The sequence below is a fragment of the Heterocephalus glaber genome, unplaced genomic scaffold (assembly GCF_053883595.1).
Source record: "Heterocephalus glaber isolate CG9 unplaced genomic scaffold, H.glaber_assembly_v1.0 deba00001004, whole genome shotgun sequence".
Lineage (NCBI taxonomy): Eukaryota > Metazoa > Chordata > Mammalia > Rodentia > Bathyergidae > Heterocephalus > Heterocephalus glaber.
Genome location: NW_028258179.1, coordinates 6179833 through 6199671, shown reverse-complemented (window position 1 = coordinate 6199671; position 19839 = coordinate 6179833). Strand labels below are relative to the sequence as shown.

Genomic DNA, 19839 nt, shown 5'->3' with positions numbered 1-19839 from the left:
AACTATAAAGACTATGCTTAGCTCTGGGCCTAGTAAAAACAGGTGCCTGGGCAGATATGGCCCACTGGCTGTACCTGGCCTCTGGCTTAGGGCCCAGAAGAAAGTGTGGGGCAGAGGTGGGAGAAAGGGCGTTGGGCTTGGTCGAGCCTCCACCTCTGCTTGCACTGCAACATGACCAGGACCCATTTGATGAGTCAGTGGGTGTCTACAGAGTACCCAGCCAAGCATGGAGCCAAGCACAAGCCCTGTCTTTGTTCAAATGTCTTGTTGTCACCTCAGCCCCAGGACAACAGGCCCTGCTTCTCCCATTGTGGCACCCATCTCACCACTCCTCCTCAGACAACCTCTCCGGTAAGAGCCAGGTGCAGGAGCTGCATGAGCCAAGGAGACAGAGCCTAGAAGAGCATCTGCCCAGGAAGACATGGGGCGATCCAAGAGAAGTGACCCCGCCAACCTGAGACAAGGCTCCTGTCTTCTTGCAGCTGGTCCCTCCAATGAAGACCATGTTGGGCAGGACTGGCCTGGGGTACTCGAACACAAAGTCATATCTCAACAGCCACACGGGGTCCTTCTGAAATAAGGAGGGTAAGCGCACATCTCTCTTGAGGAGATCCGAGGCAAGGTCTTCATACCTTGAATAGAGACAGTGAAACAACAGGTTCTCCAAGAAACTAACCAGGAAGTTGACCACCCGTTGGGGAAAAGTCATGTGGTCGGAGAACTCTGTGTAGCATCTGGGGATGTAGGACACAGGGCTTGGGCTGTTGCTGAACACGTGCTCCAGGGAGCAGGGGAAGCCTCTAAAGAGATACACGGAGGGCAGCTGCAGGTATTCGGCCAGGATCACACCGCAGGGGAGCCCCGGGTCTGTGAACAGAGCATCGAACTTGCTGTCCTTGAGGAAGTTCAGGGTGTTTGAGTCCTTCAGGAGGCTCTGGCAGTTGAAGAACCACAAATCAATCACGACCATGCTATTCTTGTACTCCATCAGAGCAGCGGTCACATATGCTCTCTCTGCAAACTGAAGGTTCCCAAATGAGCGGAAACGATCTTCCAGCTCCTCTTGGCTGTAGCTCACTGGGTAGATTTTTCTTGTGTAGTGCTTAGATTCTTTCAAAAGCAAATTGATTTCTGGCACCAGCACCACGATGTCATGCCCTCTGCCACTGAGATGCTCAAGTATATCCTTCATACTAAGCCAGTGGCTTCCATCCAAGGGGACAACCAGCAGCTTGTCACCTACAACCATGCCCCAAAGGGCCAAGAAGAAAAGACCTGCAGAAACTCTCTGAAACGCAGGCAGAGGGCCAGTCATCCTGGAAGGAGTTAAAGCAACAGTAATGAATTCTTTGCATTCTCAAACACAGGGTCCTGGGGTTGTTTTCCTAAACCAACCAATGATTTTCAGACTTTGCCTACCTCTCCCTTGCTCTAGATCTTGCCCTTTGATATGAAGAAATGTACATTAATACTCAGCAAGATTTAAGCACACAGCTAATATGAATCAACCAGGCCTGTATCAGCTATCACTTGAGATCCTAAGATTCTTTTTCTCCTCATCTCTGCCAATCTGTTTCTCTTTCTCAAAGAGCCACTGCCATGCTTTGGGGGGAAACTTGAAGAGAGCCCTGGAGGGTCCAAGCATCCTTCTCTCCTGACCTGGATTCCTCATCATGTCCAAGAAAGAAAGCTGCCAATGCTTTACCTCTTTCTTGCTAACTTTACTCAGAATAGAAAGGAAGCATTGATTTCACAGGTGACAAATCCAAAGTCCAAAACAACCAATAGCATCACCGTGTCAAAATTCTGGTCCCCACATACTGGGTAGATGAAAAGTTTCACTGCAAGCAGCCCAAGAGCCCTGGTTGGGTTCACAATGACTTCTCTTCCCCCACTGACCTAGGTTAAGCCTCTGTTGTCTGGAGTCTTCTGTCACCTGCAGCTCCATCTAGCCCTTCTGGTAGATGTTCTTCTCTCACACCTTTCACTTCCACAGTGGCAGAGGAGAGCAGGACTCTGGAGGCAGCCACCCCTTCCCCCTGAGTGGCCTCCCTCCTCTGCATTCCAACTGCCACATCTGCTACATGAAGGTTACATCACTCCCTCCGCCAGGGGCTCATGCAAGAATTATCTGAGCTAAGGGTCTGACCTGAAGTACAGCACAGGGCACAGTTCCCTCTGGCTCTGACCAAGCAAAGAAATGGAAGGGGATAGAAGAGGAGATAGAAAATTTAAAGTAGCAAAAATAAACAGTAGTAAGGCAGCAAAGTGGCATGGTCCTTGGACCTTTGGATTTGGAAAGCTAGATGTCACAGCAATTAAAAAGTGTCTGTGGCAACACAGAACAGACTGTGGGGCCCAGAAAATGCAAAAGTATTGTTTCACGGACCTAGAGGCCTGAGCCGAAGGCCCGGATGTTGATCCTTCTAAGCAAGGGAAAATCTGCTTCAGATCTCTGCCTTAGCTTCCGGTAGATGCTGCCAATTTCCGGTATACTTGGACATGTAGAAGCACCACCCCAGTCTCTGCCTCTATCATCACATGGTTCTCACTGTGTGTGTCTCTCTGGGTCCAAATTTCCCCATTTTTATAAAGACACCAGTCCTACTGGGTTAGGACCCACCCTACGCACCTCGCTTTAACTAGTTACATTTGTGAAGACTCCATGTCCAAGTAAGGTCACATTTTGGTGGGTGCAAGAGACACAGCTCAGCCCTTAGCATCCACTCATCATCTCCCAAAAACCCCAGCATGCTGCCGTGACCTCCTTTCATGCCTGAGGAACTGAGGCTGCTGCTCACGGGAAACATATTTCTTGTAACTTGCAGCTTCCAAAGAAAAAATAAAATGGGCTATTTCTAGGTCAGCTGGCCTCAAACTTTATGGTTCCGGGATTTCTTTACACTTGTCAAAAGGTAAAAAATTACAACAAATTTACTTTGAAGCTCTCCATTGGCTTTTATTTGTGACTCTAGAATTGGGTAGCATCTTGGTCCATAAAACAGAAAGAATGCAAGCTAGGCATGGTGGTGCATACCTGTAATCCCAGCGCTCTGAGGGGCTGAGGCAGGGGAATCCCAACTTTGATCCCTCACTGGGAAATTTAGAGATTTAGCAAGAGCCTGTCTCAAAATAAAAACTACAAAAAGGGCCGGGAATATAGCACAGTTAGAAGGCCCTGGTTTCAGTCCCTCGTGCCAGACACAAACAGACACACACACAAAACAAGAATGACTGCTCCATCAAGCTGACCTCAGGAAGCTGGTTTCATACTTAAAGAGGGTCAAGGAGGGCAGAAACAGAATGAAAGTAAATTGGTTGTTCCAAATTCACTTTTTTCTCAAGAAAAGGGTACATTTTAGATATACATAATGATAGCATTCCTCATAGAGAATTTGTACCTGTATGTGATGTATTTTGCTTTTTCTTTTTTTTCATTCCATGCCTCCCTTCCCTTCAACTCCTCTTTCCCTCCTTATTTCCTAGGTATTTCATTTTGGGGGATGCTATTGTAAAAGCATTGTTTCCCTAATTTCTCGCTCAGTGAGTGTGTTATTTGTGTACAGGAAGGCCATTTATTTTTGAGTGTTGACTTTGTATCCAGCTACGCTACTGAATTTGGTTACTAAATGTAGAAGTCTTTTGGTGGAGTTTTGGGGTCTTCTGTGTAGAATATCATGTCACCCACAAATATGATAATTTACCTTCTTCCTTTCCTAGCCTTTTTCCTTTTCTTTCTTTCTCTTGTCTCCTTGCTCTGGGTAATGGCTCCAGAACTGTATTGGATGAGAGTGGTGAGAGTGAATGGACATCCTTGCCTTCTTCCTGATTTTAGAGCAAAAGCTTTCAGTTTTCTCCATTTACTATGATGTTGGCTGTTGGTTTGTCATAGATGGCTTTTATCAGATTGAGATCAAGACCTTCTATTCCAGTTTTCTGTAGGGTTTTTATCATAAATCAGTGCTGGACTTCATCAAATGGTTTTTCTGCCTCTATTGAGATGACCATGTGGTTTTGGTCCTTGGTTCCATTAATGTAGTGTATTACATTTATTGCTTTGCACGTGCTGAGCCATCCCTGCATCCCTGGGAGAAATCACACTTGGTCATGATTTATAATCTTCTTGATGATTTGCTGCATTCTGTTTGCCAGTGTCTTATTGAGGATTTTTGTATCTATGCTGATGAGGGAGATTGGCCTGTAGTTCTCTTTTTTGGTTGGATCCTTCTCTGGTTTTGCTATGGGTTAATGATTGCTTACAGGAATGCCTTTGGGAGCATTGCTTCCCTTTCAGTTTCATTGCAGAATTTGAGAAGTAGTGGCATTAGTTCTTCTCAAAATTTCTTGTAGAATTCAGCAGTGAACCCATCAGGGCCTGGACTTCTTTGTTGGTAGGTTTTTAATTACATCTTCAATTTCATTGACTGGCATTGGTTTATTTAGAATTTATTTAGAATCTTCTTTTTTTTATGGTACCAGGGATCAAACTCAGGACCTTTCAGTTTCAAGGCAGGCCCGTTGCCACTGAGCTAAATCCCTGGCCCCTGTTTAGAATCTTCTTGATTCAGCTTTGGTAATTCATATGTCTCTGGGAATCTGACCATTTCTTCTGTGTTTTCCATCTCATTAGAATACAGGTTTTCGAAGTACGTATTGATGATTTTCCAGATTTCTGCAGGATCTGTTGTGATTTCACTCATCTCATTCTTAACTATATAGATTTGAGTCTTTTCATTCCTTTTTTGATAAGGTTGGATAAGTTTGTCCATTTTATTTAATCTTTCAAAGAACCAACTCTTTGATTCATTTATTCTTTGCATTGTTTTCTTAGTCTCTATTGCATTAATTCCTGCTCTGATCTTTATAATTTCCTCCTTCATATGAGCTTTGGGCTTGACTTGCTCTTCTTTTTCTAGCAGCTTGAAGTTGAACACTAGGTTGTTTATTTGTGCTCACTCTGTTTTTCTGTTATGAGAATTCACCACTATAAATTTCTCTTGTAGGACTGCTTTCACTGTGTCCCATAAATTCTGGTATGTTGTATTGGCATTATCATTATTTGTAGAAACTGTCTAATTATTTTTTAATTTTATCTGTAACCCATTTGTAGTTCAGGATGATGTAATTCAAGTTCTGTGTGTTTATGAAGTTTTTGTGGTTTCTTTGGCCACTGATTTCCAAGTTCATTGCACTATGGTCTGTTAATATGCACAGGATAATTTCAATTCCTCAGCATTTACTGAAGCATGTTCTATGAGCTAGTATATGATCTATTTTGGACAAGGTTCTGTGTGCAGCTGAGAAGAATGTATAGTCTGATGTTCTGGGGTGGAACACCATGTAGATATCTACTAACTCTATTTATTCAAAAGTTTGGTTCAGTTCAGATATTTCTTTGTTAATTTTTTTTCTCTGATATTTCCTTGTTGATCTATTTGTGACAATGGAGTACTGAGGTTACCCATTGCAATTGTATTAGTGCTTATTTGGTTTTTCATGCCAATTAATATTTGTTTTATATAGTTGGGTGCACTGATAGTTGGGATACTAATTTGCCACCTCTAATCGTATGAACCATATTTGTGGTTATATAGCAAAATCTAAAACAAACCAGAAAATTGTACACAGTTAATATTCTCTCAATGTGGAGATTTTACCCTCAGAGGAGAAAACTTTAAAGGGATTAAGGGGAAATATAGAAAAACAGAAGAAGAGAAAGAGATTAGAAACAAGGCTTGAGGACAAAAGATTATGTGAACTTTGGGAAACTGATGCAGAACACAGGAGGGAAAGAGAGAAGGAAGAAAAAAACAAGAACAGGACAGAACAACAAGAAAACTAGAAAGAAAAGTGCCCATCAAGTGGAAATTGGATAACGAAGATGTGGGTTTTTTATAAAATGGAGTACTACTCAGCCATAAAGAATGAAAAACTAGAGTCATTTATAGCTAAATGGATGCATATAGAGGTCATACTCTTAAGTGAAATAAACAGGGCACACATGTGTAAATACCAAATAGTTTCACTAGTGTGAGAAACTGATAGTGTAAACAAGGGTTAAAATGATTGAAATGAATATTGGATAATTTGAAATAGGAAAAAAGGTCCAAAGATGAAGGGGTGAAGGGAGGGGAAGGGGAAAGGAAAGGTGGGAAAGGAAAAACTATGATAAAAGAAAACAAATGGAAATGAAATGTATGTAAATAGGGAAGGGTGGAGGGGGTGAAAGGTGCACAGGTAACGGGGAAAAACTAAGAACCAAGATGCATCATGTACAGGTACAAACACCCAATGATAAATGTAAACTAACTGTATACCTAAAATGTACCAATAAAAGAACTTAGAAAATAAAAAGAAAACTAGAAAAAATGTTCCCACTCATATAAAAACATCAAGAACAAAACAAAACAAAAAATGAGGAAAAAAAGAAGAAAGGAAGAATGATGTCCACTTCAGGATGTGTCTCTGTGTAACTGGTAGACAGAGTGGGCAGACAGAGCCCACATCCGTGTTGATTCATCTCAGCAAGCCACCCACAGACTTGTGGTGGGGTAGTGGATAATCCCAGCAACCCTACACCTTCAGTTTTGCTGAAGTTCAGGCTGCTTTTTGCTGTGAAGCTGGAACCCAATTTGTTCAGTGTCACTTGCCACCTCTTCTGAATTGAAGCCTCTCTCTTCCTTCTCCTTGTGGGCTTCAATTCTCACTTTAGACCCTTGCTGAGTCCCAGGGACCCACTTCCCTCCTTCTTCTCTTCCTCATATTGCTATATGCCAGCATCTGAACACCAAATCTTGGAGACACTGTCTCTTTGCTGTTCACCACTCTTCATCTTCCCAGAAGTCTCCAATTTCACTTTACTTGTGAAGAATAGATCAGAAGAAACTCCCCTACCATGCCAGCTAAAACTAGCTCAAGCTGGGAGTTGGGTGTTCTCTCTCCCTCTCCTGCCTTCCAGGGAGGTGGTGTGGAACTTCAGCCTGGATGGCTCTGTCTACTCCTCCTGTAAGACTTGGGCCCCCAAATGTCCTCCTACACACTTTATTTAACACACTCCTCCAACAGTACAGGAACCCCCAAAGGCTTTGGTTTATGTGGGTTATGTCTACTACCCAAGTCAACTATTTCAGAAATCAAGGCTGACACGTTTATTAAAAAGCTTCCTCACTGATATGTTTAGCAAGAATTCACCCATTATAAGTCAACACAAATCACTTCCATGTGTGAAAAATAACTATCTTTTCCCCAAATAGAATTTAGACCAAAGACTAACATCATGTTACATATTTACAAGTTCTTGTGATGTCTGGCCTCAGATGACAGTGAACTCTATTTCTCTCTTTAAAAATTTTTTTATTAGTCCATATTTGAGTACATAATATATTATATTATAATACATAGTATATGGATTTGGCATGTGTACATAATGCAACTTAGTTCCTTTTTTCATTCCCGTTCCCTTCTCTCTCCCTTTCCTCCATTCCTCGATCCTTTTCCCCTTTGAGAAAGATCTATCTCCCTACTTATTATTATCTATCATTTGTTTTGATCTTTATTTAATCTGTTACAATATATATCATACAACTTGCACTTCTGGGAAACTATAGTACCTTCAGAAGCAGGTGAGCAGGGAAGGAGCAAATAATGTCTTAGCACTACTCTATTATAATACTGGTAATAGTTCAGCCTCATACACATGCTGAAAGAGACCCAAAGGTCCCCAGGATTCCTGGAACCCATTTTGAGACTCTCAACTCTAGATTAGGAAAACATTAGCAGACATTTCCCAGAAGGCTCCAAAGAGTGCATATTTTAGTTTTTGCAGGCTACTGGATCATTTTGGTAGTGACTCAGCTCTGCCACCATCATGGGCCAGTAACTATAACAAACAACACCCAACCACCATTGTGGCTGTGTCCTAAAGAAAGCAGCCAGCTGGCTGTGGGCTATGGTTTGCCAACTCTGCTCTGGGTGATGACAATAATCAAGAAGTCCACTGCGCCCCAGAGGAGCACATGGCCTGATCAGCCCCTTCACTCCAGGTGTGAGTTGTGCCAAACAGCTCAGCCCATCACTCTGGAACCCTTTCCTTCCTCTTTCTTCACTATCTATTATTTTCTTTTTACTTGTTGTGGGTCTCCCCCAATTAATGGGGGTTCCTTAAGAGCAGGCGTTTGCTTTCCCCTCTGCTATATCCCCAGTAACCAGGCATTCAGTAGATGTTGGATGTATAAATTCACTTTTGGTTTGCCTATTTTATTTTCATACTTTATTTTCATTTTTCACTCAAGTAATGGGGATGAAATAAGAACATGTAAAAAACTTTTGCACCTGGAGAGGTTGGTCATTGACCCTATAATGTGGGAAAAAATGAACTCTTTTTCCTCATACACTCTCACTTAACCTAAAACACTTGTACGACCAGAGGCATAGGGGTTTTCTTCCACAATGAGCAATTCTCCAGTGCCAGTTGGATGTGTGTAGCTCAGTTCAGTTCTGACACCAAACCAGCTAGCACAGACCTCACAGGCTAAGGACTGACTCCCAACAGACTGCCCCTACCACAAACAGCTTCTGCACAACCTGGCTAAAAACCAGAGGTTTTCCACACCCTCTCGTGTTCAGTCATTTGCTAAAAGGGCTCAGAGAACCAAGGACAACAGAGCTTTCTTCCTGTCTTTGTTACTAGCTCAATACAAAGGACATTATAAAGGATATAGATGAACAGCCAAATGAGGAAAGACAAACGGCAAGGTATGTGTGAAGGGGCCCGGACTCACACACACTCATGGAGCATCCTCTCTTCACACCTTTAGCAACCTGAAGCTCTCCACAGCCTGTCACTTTGGGGTTTTATGGGATAGGTATTGATTAAATCATCAGCCATCGGCAATCCATTCAGCTGTAAGCCCTTTTCTCCTCCCCTCCTTCTAATCCCAAGGTTGGCTCCCTGGGCAGCCAGCCTCCATCCTTACAGGATTCCAAAAGTTTCCAGACATGGTTAAAACAGCTTCTTGTAGATAGCAGCTCAGTCTTCCTTTATCCCCACATTGTTCAGGAAATTTCAAGAGTTTGCAGAACTCCAGCCAGGAAAAAAGGGAATACAACCCCAAGTATATATTCCTTATTGTACATCAGAACACATAATCTATTACTTGCCTTTAGGAAGTCAGGGCTTGAGCAAGGAGAATCTATGCAGCATGTGAAGTCAGAAAGCCCAAGTCTGCTTCCGGTCCAGCTGCCCACAGCCAGGCCAGAATTGATTTCCTAAGCTTTCAGTTTCTCAACCTACACAAGGAGGGAGGCTCATGTTTGTTCTGTATTCGGCACAATGATGTGGGAGGGCCCAGAGGGCAGGGGATGTGGAAACTTGGTTGCATCGATGGGTGGTGCTTCCTAGAATTACTGGAACAAACTTGGCAGAGCCAGTCACACACAAGACATGCCCTGACCCATGCCCTGGTCCTGGCTGCAGGCTGGGGCATGGGAAAGGAAGAGAATCCTGAAAAACAGGCTGGAAGAGTCCATCCAAACTGCAGGGCTGCCAGCAGCAGACACAGGCTCAGAGGGAGGGGAGCAGGCAAACATGCAGGAGCCACGGGGAAAGCAGTCAGAGCCACCAGGCTGCTCAGACTACCAACTGATGCAGAGCTCAGTAGATGGAACAAGTACAAACATAAAGCCTGTCCTCAGAGGGGGGCATGGCTTCATACATGAATTTAAAACAAAAACTGAACTCACTACCAATTATTTACTCATACGAGTAAGAATAAATGAGTGGCAAAAGCAGATGTCTATCATATATCTTACAGATAAAAGTAGCTTATGACCTTTACATTGAGGAGAGATTATGCCCTGTACTTTATGGTGAGTTTAGAAGCAGAATTATTAAGCAATGTGCTTAAACTTAAAGATTCTCAAAGAAAAAGGAAATATATATATGAGTAAATCTTATATTTAAGGAATTTGTTCCAAAGCAAATGTGGATTTCATTCTCATGCTACCAAAGGCTCTTAGCTCAAAAAGGAATTGCACCTCTGGTTTCAAGGAATGTCTGGAAGGTTCTTAACCTGACTGCCTCACTGCTAGTTCATAAGTGACTCTGTCATGGACAGTACTAATGCTTGTTCTGTTCTATTTTCAGCAGGATTCATGCTCCACTTTTAAGTTTCTAAGGCCTTTCTCATGCCTTATCTCACTTATAGAAGCCATTGCAAGGATTTGATGAAATGTGACTATTATCTGTTTTAAATCACTTTCCCCTTCATACATCCAACACAGCGGGTAGTCACCTGCCCAGGGCCGGCCAGAGAATTCCTCTATGCTCCTACATTCTAAAGAAAGGTTGGTGCCTCTGCTCTGAGCTCAGCCCATTGCTCCAAAGCCCTCCTTCAGAAGTCTATGTATCTGTCCTTCCCACTCTACAGAGCACTCTTTGATATCAGGGGAAATGATTGCTTCATGTGTTGACCCTCCTTCTACAATACCCATGCTATGCTTTCCACAGAAAAAGTATACAAGGAATGTTCATTACTCTGGGCTCCTCGACATTAGCCAGGTTTCCCAATATTTGCATAGGTGAATCTGGTGATGTTTGTCAGATCACACCCCAAGGAGAATCTAATGAGGGAGTCTGCACCACCCTAGAGCCATATTCCTTGTTAAACACACATGATAAATCCTTCCTGGATGCTGTTACTGGACACATCCTCAGTCGTCACTCTCTTTGGTGACTGGGATATTTTCAGATGATTGTGTTTGAAGAATAAAACTGTCTTTAGTGATGTCTATGAAATGGAATCACAGGAAGTCTCCAGCTTCATTCTTCCCACAGAAAGTTCAACCAGCAACTACTCACACACGAGAGCCTTTATGAAAATCCTAACCTTTGTAAACAAGGCACCCACATGGTCCAAAGAGCTGAATAAAATCCAAATCAAAAGAGCAAGAAAACTGCTCTCACCCCAACCATGCCACCCCAAGCCCTTCATCCTGATGGACTGTGATGGTTTACTTGGGTGCACAATTCCTACTGTAGGACAAGTAAGGTAGATCTTGTAATGAAGAGTCTCTTGCATTCTGAGATAATTCCCTGGAAGCCCACCAATAACGCTGCACAGGCAGAAAGACTCCTAGCTCTGCATGTTTCAGAGATGTTTAGGGGCTATACCTGCTTGACTCAGAAGATCAAACAGCCATTCAACTCAGGCACAAGTCCACCCTATGTCTCAAACCTGATGAAAAGGCATTCCTCAATTATCCCTTTATATGGAGCTAGTCTTTTGTCCCATCTGACTTGAACAATGATTCTTTGTAACCATGAAACCAAACCTCCAGTCTTGCCCAAGTGTGAATTCCAAATAGTGGTCTTACAAACCAGGAAATATATCTTCTGACTGGCCGGCACAGATGCCATTACTGTTCCCAGTCAGCAGTATTTGATAGCGGGGCACAGCCAATGATGAAATCTAACAGCAGAGCTCAGACAGCAACCCTACCCAAGACCAGTGCCAAGACAGTGGACCATTCAGCTGGGAGCTCTCTTCATAAGCCCTTTCTCCTCAGAATGCTCCCAGCTGGACCGTCCCGAACAACAGGCTAGAATAAATAATGATGGTAAATAAATACAGATATTTCTACTTACATAAATGTAAATATATATTTATGAATCTGTTTATATATAAATAAATATATTCCTGCCAAAGAACACTTGTAAAGGCTGAAGAGAGGACTATGTCCCCAACAATGCAGTCAACACAAGACCACACATATTACAATAAATAAATAAATAAAGCTTTTTAAATGGACATCAAAACCTCTACAAGATGATTAACATAATTCTGAATAATATAAAGAAGTTCTGGGAACTACAATAGTGTATGGACAGGAAATTTAATCACATTTAGAAAACAATACCTGAAAAAAGTAAACTGGACAAAGAATAGGAGAACATTTGAATGAAAACTGCACTGCAAACTGCAGAACCATTCTGAAAAGTGCATTTGGCTTCTAACCTCAAGTTTTCCTTAGGACAAAGTTGACAGCTCTCCAGTCCCTTTCTTTCAGCAGAACTTCATGGCAATTTCTATGCCAAAGTGCCTTTCACAGTATAGGACCAATAGAAAGAACCAGCTAGAAATCCTAGAGATGAAGGATGCCATGACTGAACTGACAAATCAAAGGAAAGTTTCAACAATAGATTCAATCAAGCAGAAGTAATCAGTGAGGTGGAGCAGAATATTTGAAATTGTCCAAACTCAAGCAAAAGAATGACAAAAATCTACAGAAACTATGTGATGTCTTCAAGAGACTAAATCTGCACAGTATGGGAATTGAAGAATGAGAGAGAGAGAGACAGAGACAGAGGAGACAGAGCTTCCATGTATTTTTAATGAAATAATGGCTGAATGATTCCTTAAACTGGTGATAGATGTCAGTGTCCTGGTATAAGCAGCTCAGACATCTCCAATAAAATTCATCTCCAAGAGGACTACACCAAGACAAATAATAAACTATTGAAAGTCAAAGAAAAACTCTTAGCAAGAGATAAGAAAAAAATCACAAACCAATGCTAACAGCATTATCAACAGATTTCTCAGGATAAATCCCTACAAGCTAGGAGAAACTAAGATAATATATTCTGGGTACTGGGGGGAAAACTCCTGACCAAGAATACTTTATCGAGGAAACTATCTTTCAAAATGAGAGGGAAATAAAAGTGCATCTAGGCAAACAAAAGTTTAGAACACTCATACCCACTAGAACTGATATACAGGATTGCTAAACAGAATTCTTTCAAGTGAAAAAAAAAATCCCACTAATTAAAAACATGAAACAAATGAAGAACAAAATTCAATGGCATTAGTAAAATGATGCTGTATTCATCATAGCCTAGGACTGTAAGGCTGGAACATAAAGGCAAATTGAGTCCTATAATCAGGGTTAAAATACAAAACTACGAATAATGACTCATAAAATAAGTTGCCAGGGATGCCCTTCATGCGATGATGCAAATCCTGGTGTTTATCATGGAAAAATGTGGTTTTTGGGGGGAGGCTTCTAAATTGTAGGGTTGCACCCTATAGAAGTCAGGTTGCTTTCACCCTAAAGTGGAATGGTATAAGGTGTTTTATTTAAGCTCCACAGTAACCACAAAGCAAAAAACCTTTGTAGAAGCACAAAGCCTAAAAGAAATAAAAAAGTTTTAAGCCATACCACAACAAAAAATCACCGAACTACAAAGGAAGATGGCAAGAGAAAGAAAGAAGCAAAACATCTACAAAAATACTCAGAAAACACCTAACAAAATCATAATAGTAAGTCATTACTTATCTAGAATTGCCTCGAATGTAAATGGATTAAATTCTCTGATGAAAAGTGGATGAATACATTTTTTTTAAAACCCAGCTATATATTGCCTACAAGGTATTTCCCTCACTTTGAAGAATATACATAGAAAATTAAGGAGTAAAAATTGTATTTTTTGCAAATGGAGGTCAAAAGAGAACAGAGGAAGCTACATTTTTATCAGAAAAAGATTGACATTATGGCAAATACTTTACACACAGACGAAGAAGGACCTTATGAGAAAAATGTCAATTCATCATGAAGATATAACAATTGTAAATATATATATAAATATATATATCTCCAACATAGGGACACCTAAATATAGAAAACAAATATTAAAGAATCTGAAAGGTGAGATAGATGGCAATGAGTAACCATGGGAAATTCATTGCTCACTTTCAACAATGGACAAAACACAAAGATAAAAGGAATAGGGAAACACTGTTCTTGAACGACATTTGAGAACGAATGGACATTACACATATAGACAGAACATTCCATCCAATGGCAACAGGATACACATTTTTCTCAGGTACACAGGTTCCATTCTTCAGGGCAGAACTTCTTTTTAGGGTACAAAACAAGCCTCAGCAAAGCTAAGAACATTGAATTTATATCAACTATCTTTTCCAACAACAATAATATAAAACTAGAAATCAGTAATAGAATTTTTTGGAGAATTCACATGGAAATTGAACAATATACCACTGAACAAATAATGGAAAAAATAACAAATTAAAACAATAAAATTTAAATCATTAGGCAAATGAACAAACAAACACAATATGTCAAAATTTACTACAAACAGCAAGACTATTTCTAAGAGGAAGTTTTATAGCAATATGCACCTACACTTTAAAAAAAGTCTGGTCATGTAGCTTAGTGGAAGAACACTTGCTCACCATCCAGGAGTGCATAAGGAAGGTCCTGTGTTTGAATCCCCAGTACCATAAAGAGAGAAGGGCAAAGGAAGGAGGGAAGAAGAGAGGGAGGAAAGAAGGAAGGACAGATAATGTCAAATAAGCAACTTAATATTACACCCTAAGAACTGGAGAACAGAGAATAAACTAAGCCCAAAGTTAGCAGAAGTGGCAAGAGGGAAATAACAAAGACCAGAGCAGAAGAAAGTGATATCACAGAAACACAAAGCAAGATTCCTATGAACAATTTTATGCCAAAAATTGGTAGCCTAGAAAAAATGGATAAATTCCAAGATACATATATATACAATCCATCAAGAAGGAATCATGAAGGAAGAAAATCTGAACATACCAATAATGAATAATGTATCAAGGAAAAGCCTAGGATCTGATGGCTTTATGGCTAAAATCTGCATCAATCATTTAAAAAATTAATAATAATCCTTCTCAAACTCTTCCAAAATATAGAAGAGGAAGGAAATATTTTATGAGGCTGCAATTACCCCAATCCCTAAGAAAGACAAGAAACTTACAAGAAAAAAATCAGATCAAATTTCTTGATGAATATTCATGGAAAATCCTTACCAAAAAAATAGCAAACAAACAAATAAAAACATTGGGAAACAAAAATCAACAGCACATTAAACAGATCATCTACCATGATCAAATAGGATTAATCCATTTGATTACAAAGATGACTAAACATACACTAGTAAATAAATGTGATATAACACATTAACATGATGAAAAACAAAACCATAGGATCATTTCATTAGTTGCAAATTTTTTGATGAAATTGAACATCCTTTCATAATAAAATAATTAGCTATCAAATGGATGGATCTCAACATAATAAAGACCATATATGAGAGCGCTCAACTAATATTATATTCATCAGTGAAAATCTGAAACCAGTATTAATTACCACACCTGACAGGACAAAGATTGGGGAGGAACTGGGACCCACTGCTGCTATCCCCCAAATTCCCAGGACCTAATGAGCCACGACCAACACGCCAGCCTTCTTGAGGACTCCTTGAAAGCAGAAGCAACCTCAAATTTGGGTTCCTTTACTTCACATTTTTCTAGGATTCATCTATTCCACAGCATACATCAGTGTTTTGCTCCTTTCTAGAAATGCTTGACTATTATTCACTTGTACGCATCCACTACATTTTAAAAATGTAATCATCCATTGATGAATGGATTGTTAGGTTTTTTTCTTCTGAATACTGGGAAAAGTATTTCTTTTGGGAGCACTATCATTTTTTTAAAAAGTAATTTAATTTGAAATGATAACATAAACTGAACCTGCCGGCCCATGGTGATGGTTTGGGATTACTGCAGTAGAGTTCTCCAATGGAAAAAGTAATTGAATTCAACTGTCACAGCATTTTAAAAAAGGAAATAATTTGTTCTTTTCTTTTTTAATTATTTTTATGGTTTTCTTGGTACCGGGGATCGAACTCGGGTCCTTGCGCTTGCGCAGCAGGCGGGGAAACCACTGAGCTAAATCCCCAGCCCAGGAAGTAACTTGTTCTAAGAGAAGAAATGACAAAGTATGAAAAAAGTTTTGTATCTTAATTCATACACACCAAGTACAAAAAAAATTTTTTAATTGTGATTGGTTCAAATTTCCAATGGTGAAAGTCATTATGTTGTGTACCTAAAACGTACCAATAAAATTGATCAACATAAAATAAATAAAAAATTTAAAAACTGTGATCAAGTCGACGTGACATAAAATTCATCATCTCCATCATTTTAAAGGGTACATCAGTGGCCTCTAGTACGGTCACGATGTGTACAAACAACCACCACCACTATCTAAACCTAGAATATTCTTTAGCCCCAAAAGAAGTCCCTTTCATTAATGAGTCACTCATCTTTCCCTCCCACCTCTGCTTCCGGCAAGCACTCCACTGCTCTGTCTGTTTGGATTTGTCCATTCTGAATATTTCATATACACAGAATCATACCATATGTGGCTCTTTGTGTTTGAGTTCCTTTACTTCACATATTTTCAGAACTCGTCTATCCTGTAGCACATGCAAGAGTTTTAAGCCTGTCTCCGGTTAAATATTTTTCCATTGTATGGATCTACTACATTACTAAAATCTTATCATTCATTGATGGATTGCGGGGGTTGTTTTCATCTTTGACTATGAACATTCACATACAAGTCCTTGATTCAGTACCTGTTTTCAATTCTTTGCCTATACAGGGAGAAGTAGAATTGCTGAGCTATAAGATAATTCACACTTATTAAGGAACCATAACACTGCTTTCCACAGTTGCTACATCATTTTACATTGTCACCAACAATGTATCAGGGTTCTAATTTATCTTCATTTATACTGACACTTGACTTTTTTTAGTGTAGTCCTTCTAGTGGTGTGAATGTTATTTTGTGGTTTCCACTTGCATTTTCATAATAACTAGGGCATCTCGTTGTGTGGTCATGCCAAGAGAACAAAGTCAGGACTAACTTTGACAGGCCTAAAACTGGAGTCTCCCAATTTTTAGAAAAAATGCTATTTTACTTTCCCAGTAGTTGGTTGAAAAATCACTCACTGACCAAGCTCATGCCAAGTGTATGAGAGCTTATGACTCTATTAGCAAGGCCACTGGACCTTATAGTAAACTAGAACAAATGATGAAATGCATTTGTCCTGATAAAATATATGTGAAGATATATATATGAGGTGTTTGACCTGGATTTTGCAAGTATGGATTTCCAAACAATCTTACTCTTCTATTTGGCAAGACTTTTTCAATACAAATGATTGAATCCCAACTTGAAACACCCTACACCAGTAATAATCATCCAGAAACATTTTAGAGATTAGGACTCTAGCTCCATCTCTAACTCTCTCTCTCTCCTATACAGAAAAAGAGAGAGAAAAAGAAAAATACTATGTGAGCACCTTTTATAATTTTAGAGGCCAAAAGTAACTTGTATTAATCTCTTGATGTCTCAATAAATTTAGTATTAAAATAGTTATAGAAGGGCTGGGGATTTAGTGCAGTGGTTCTCGTGCCTGCCTCGAAAGCACAAGGTCCCCAGTTTGTTCCCCAGTACCAAAAAAAAAAAAAAAGAAAGAAAATAGTTATAGAAGTTTTTCTTTTCTGGTGTATACATTTTTTGGCTACGTATATATTATATTTAATGTATAACTATATAAAGTATATGTGGCAAATGAGTCATATAAATATCAGGGAAGTGTTTTGCAGATGATATTATATGTCTAGTACATTTTACAAACTAATAAAGGAAAATAGTAAGATACAAGATAAATGGTTAGTTACAAGATAAATATGCAAAAATCAAAGCTGCAGTTTAATTACTAAAAACTAGTTAAAAAATAGAAAACTAGTTCTGTGCACAAAACTTCAAAAATAATAACATGCCTAGTAATAAATTTTAACAATAAAGATAAAAGGGTCATATGAAGAAAAGTGCAGAAAATGAAGAACAGCCAAGAAAATGATATTTCCAGCACAAATAATCAAAGCTCAGTGTTAATATTCTTACAATCCAAGAACCTTGTAGATTTAGTTATACAAAGACAAATAATCCTATAAGATGGTTAAAGAATGTGAATATGTAAGTCACAAAAGAGAAAATATAAATAGCCAGTATATCTATGGAAGAGGAACTGAAAACTGAAATAGGCACACAGATTTCTTTTTGTCCCGAAAACTAAGAAAAATTTAAGTTTGACAGCATGTGGAGTTAAAGAAGATATGGAACTACTAGAACTCTCAGATGCTGTGGGCCAAACTATGAGGTTGTTGAAAGTTTCTAAAGAAACCAATCAAATTTATTAAAATGTATTATATATATATCATTAGACCTAGCAACCTCTCTCTTAAAACTCTATAATACTGAGATAAGAAAAGAATATGGACATCTTTGAGTTTAAAGAAAGTACTTAAGAATATATAGTTCAGTCTTGAACTAAATAGCTGTCAACATTGGTTGGTTGAAAACACAATGGTGCATCCAACATAGACATTAATGCAATTATCAAAAGAACATGTCAAATCTGTAAGTACTTGCTTCAAAGATAACTATGATTTACTGACAAGTAAAAGAACAAGGTAAAGAACATTATGTCCAGCCTGATATAAAATATTATTTTAATAAAATAGCTGTGAGAATTTATACTACATATATATATATATTTATATTTATAAAATAATTTCAAAAAAACAAGAAAGTTACATGGAAAACTGTAAAGAGCATTTTCTTAGAGGGGATAGCATAGGAATAGCAAAAATGAAAGTTTCAATTCCTGATGTATTTCACTATTTTCCAAAAATGGAATTTTAAAATGTAGCATGGAAAATATACAAAAGGCTATGAATTCTACAGACATTTTGATACCAATGAGGGTGGATTTATAAAATTTGCTAATGCACAATTAAATGAATGCCACACAAGAATTTGTTAAGCCTCAATGAAATCTGAAATGTGATGAACAGAAACAACTAATGGGAGTTAGAAAAATTTTTATATTTTGGCTGGATTTTCTTAATATGCCATGGTGAGAGAACATACCTTAGACAGAGGCTTTCCCTGATGGCAGTTGATTCCACCAACAAAGACCATGTTGGGCATCACAGGTCTGGGATAGTCGAAGACAAAGTCTGTGCGTAACAACCAAATTGACGTGTGGCTGAAGAGGTCATACGTGGTGACGGGTGTTGGGAGAATTTCAGAGGCAATGTCTAGCACTGTTTTAAAAAAATAGGGGCAAACTAAACGCTCCTCCAAGTAGGAGATATGGTTCCAAATTCTCTGTCCAAAACTCATGGCATCTGAGAAACTCAGACCTCTGGGAATATAAGACAGAGGAGCTGGGCACTGCGCAGCTTCTTCAAGATAATGGCAAAACATTCCTCTGCCAAAGACCACAGATGGGAGTGAAAAATATTTGGCAACAATAAAACCACATGCATCAAAAGGATCCATAAGTACTGCATCAAAAGAGCTCTCCTTTAGGTACTGCACTAATTTCTTGTCGTTAAACAAACTCCTACAATGCGAAAAACATAATTGAAAAAATTCAAAAGATGAACCCAGTAGTGCAAAAGATATACGTGATTCTGTAGTTTTCCACTGGTGCTCAGCAAAATTCTTGAATTCCCGATCCCAATCTTCCAGAGTGTAAGAAGTTGAGTAAGTCTTTACTGTGAAATTCAGTGATTTTCCCAGTTGCCAACTCACCTCCGGCATAACAACAACCACCTCATTCCCTCTCTGGACGAGTTTCTCCACCACTGAGCTCATGGTGAACCAGTGACTCCCATCCATGGGCACCACCAGCAGCCTGCCTGCCTGGGCAAAGCCAGCTGCCAGCAGCAGACACAGACACAGGGGGAGGGGAGCAGACAAATTTGCAGGAGCCATGAAGACTGCAGCCCAGAGCTACCAGGCTGCTCAGGCTCCCAACTGATATAGAATGTAGTGGGTGGAGGAAGTACAAATATATAACCTGTCCTCAGGGGAGGGTGTGGCTTCATAGGTTCATAAAAGAAATTATACCCAGCTCCGATGATTCCA

The 19839-nt window shown here is 39.5% G+C and overlaps 1 protein-coding gene across 3 annotated transcripts in view; it reads right to left on the bottom strand.

The window, feature by feature from the left end:
- The window catches only part of LOC101707823 (UDP-glucuronosyltransferase 1A6), a 54675-nt gene extending 34940 nt beyond the window's left edge, over positions 1–19735 (bottom strand). The window contains exons 1-2 of one of the 3 annotated variants that reach the window (XM_087209459.1): positions 18835–19735; positions 455–1316 (exon numbers count right to left, since the gene is read on the bottom strand). In XM_087209459.1, coding sequence (XP_087065585.1) covers positions 455–1315 — 861 coding nt within the window. In that variant the 5' untranslated portion in view covers position 1316; positions 18835–19735. Of the gene's footprint in view, positions 1–454; positions 1317–9159; positions 9346–18834 lie in introns of those variants that run through there. The other 2 variants (XM_087209458.1, XM_087209460.1) reach the window with 2 other exon arrangements.
- Positions 19736–19839: the final 104 nt, after the last annotated feature.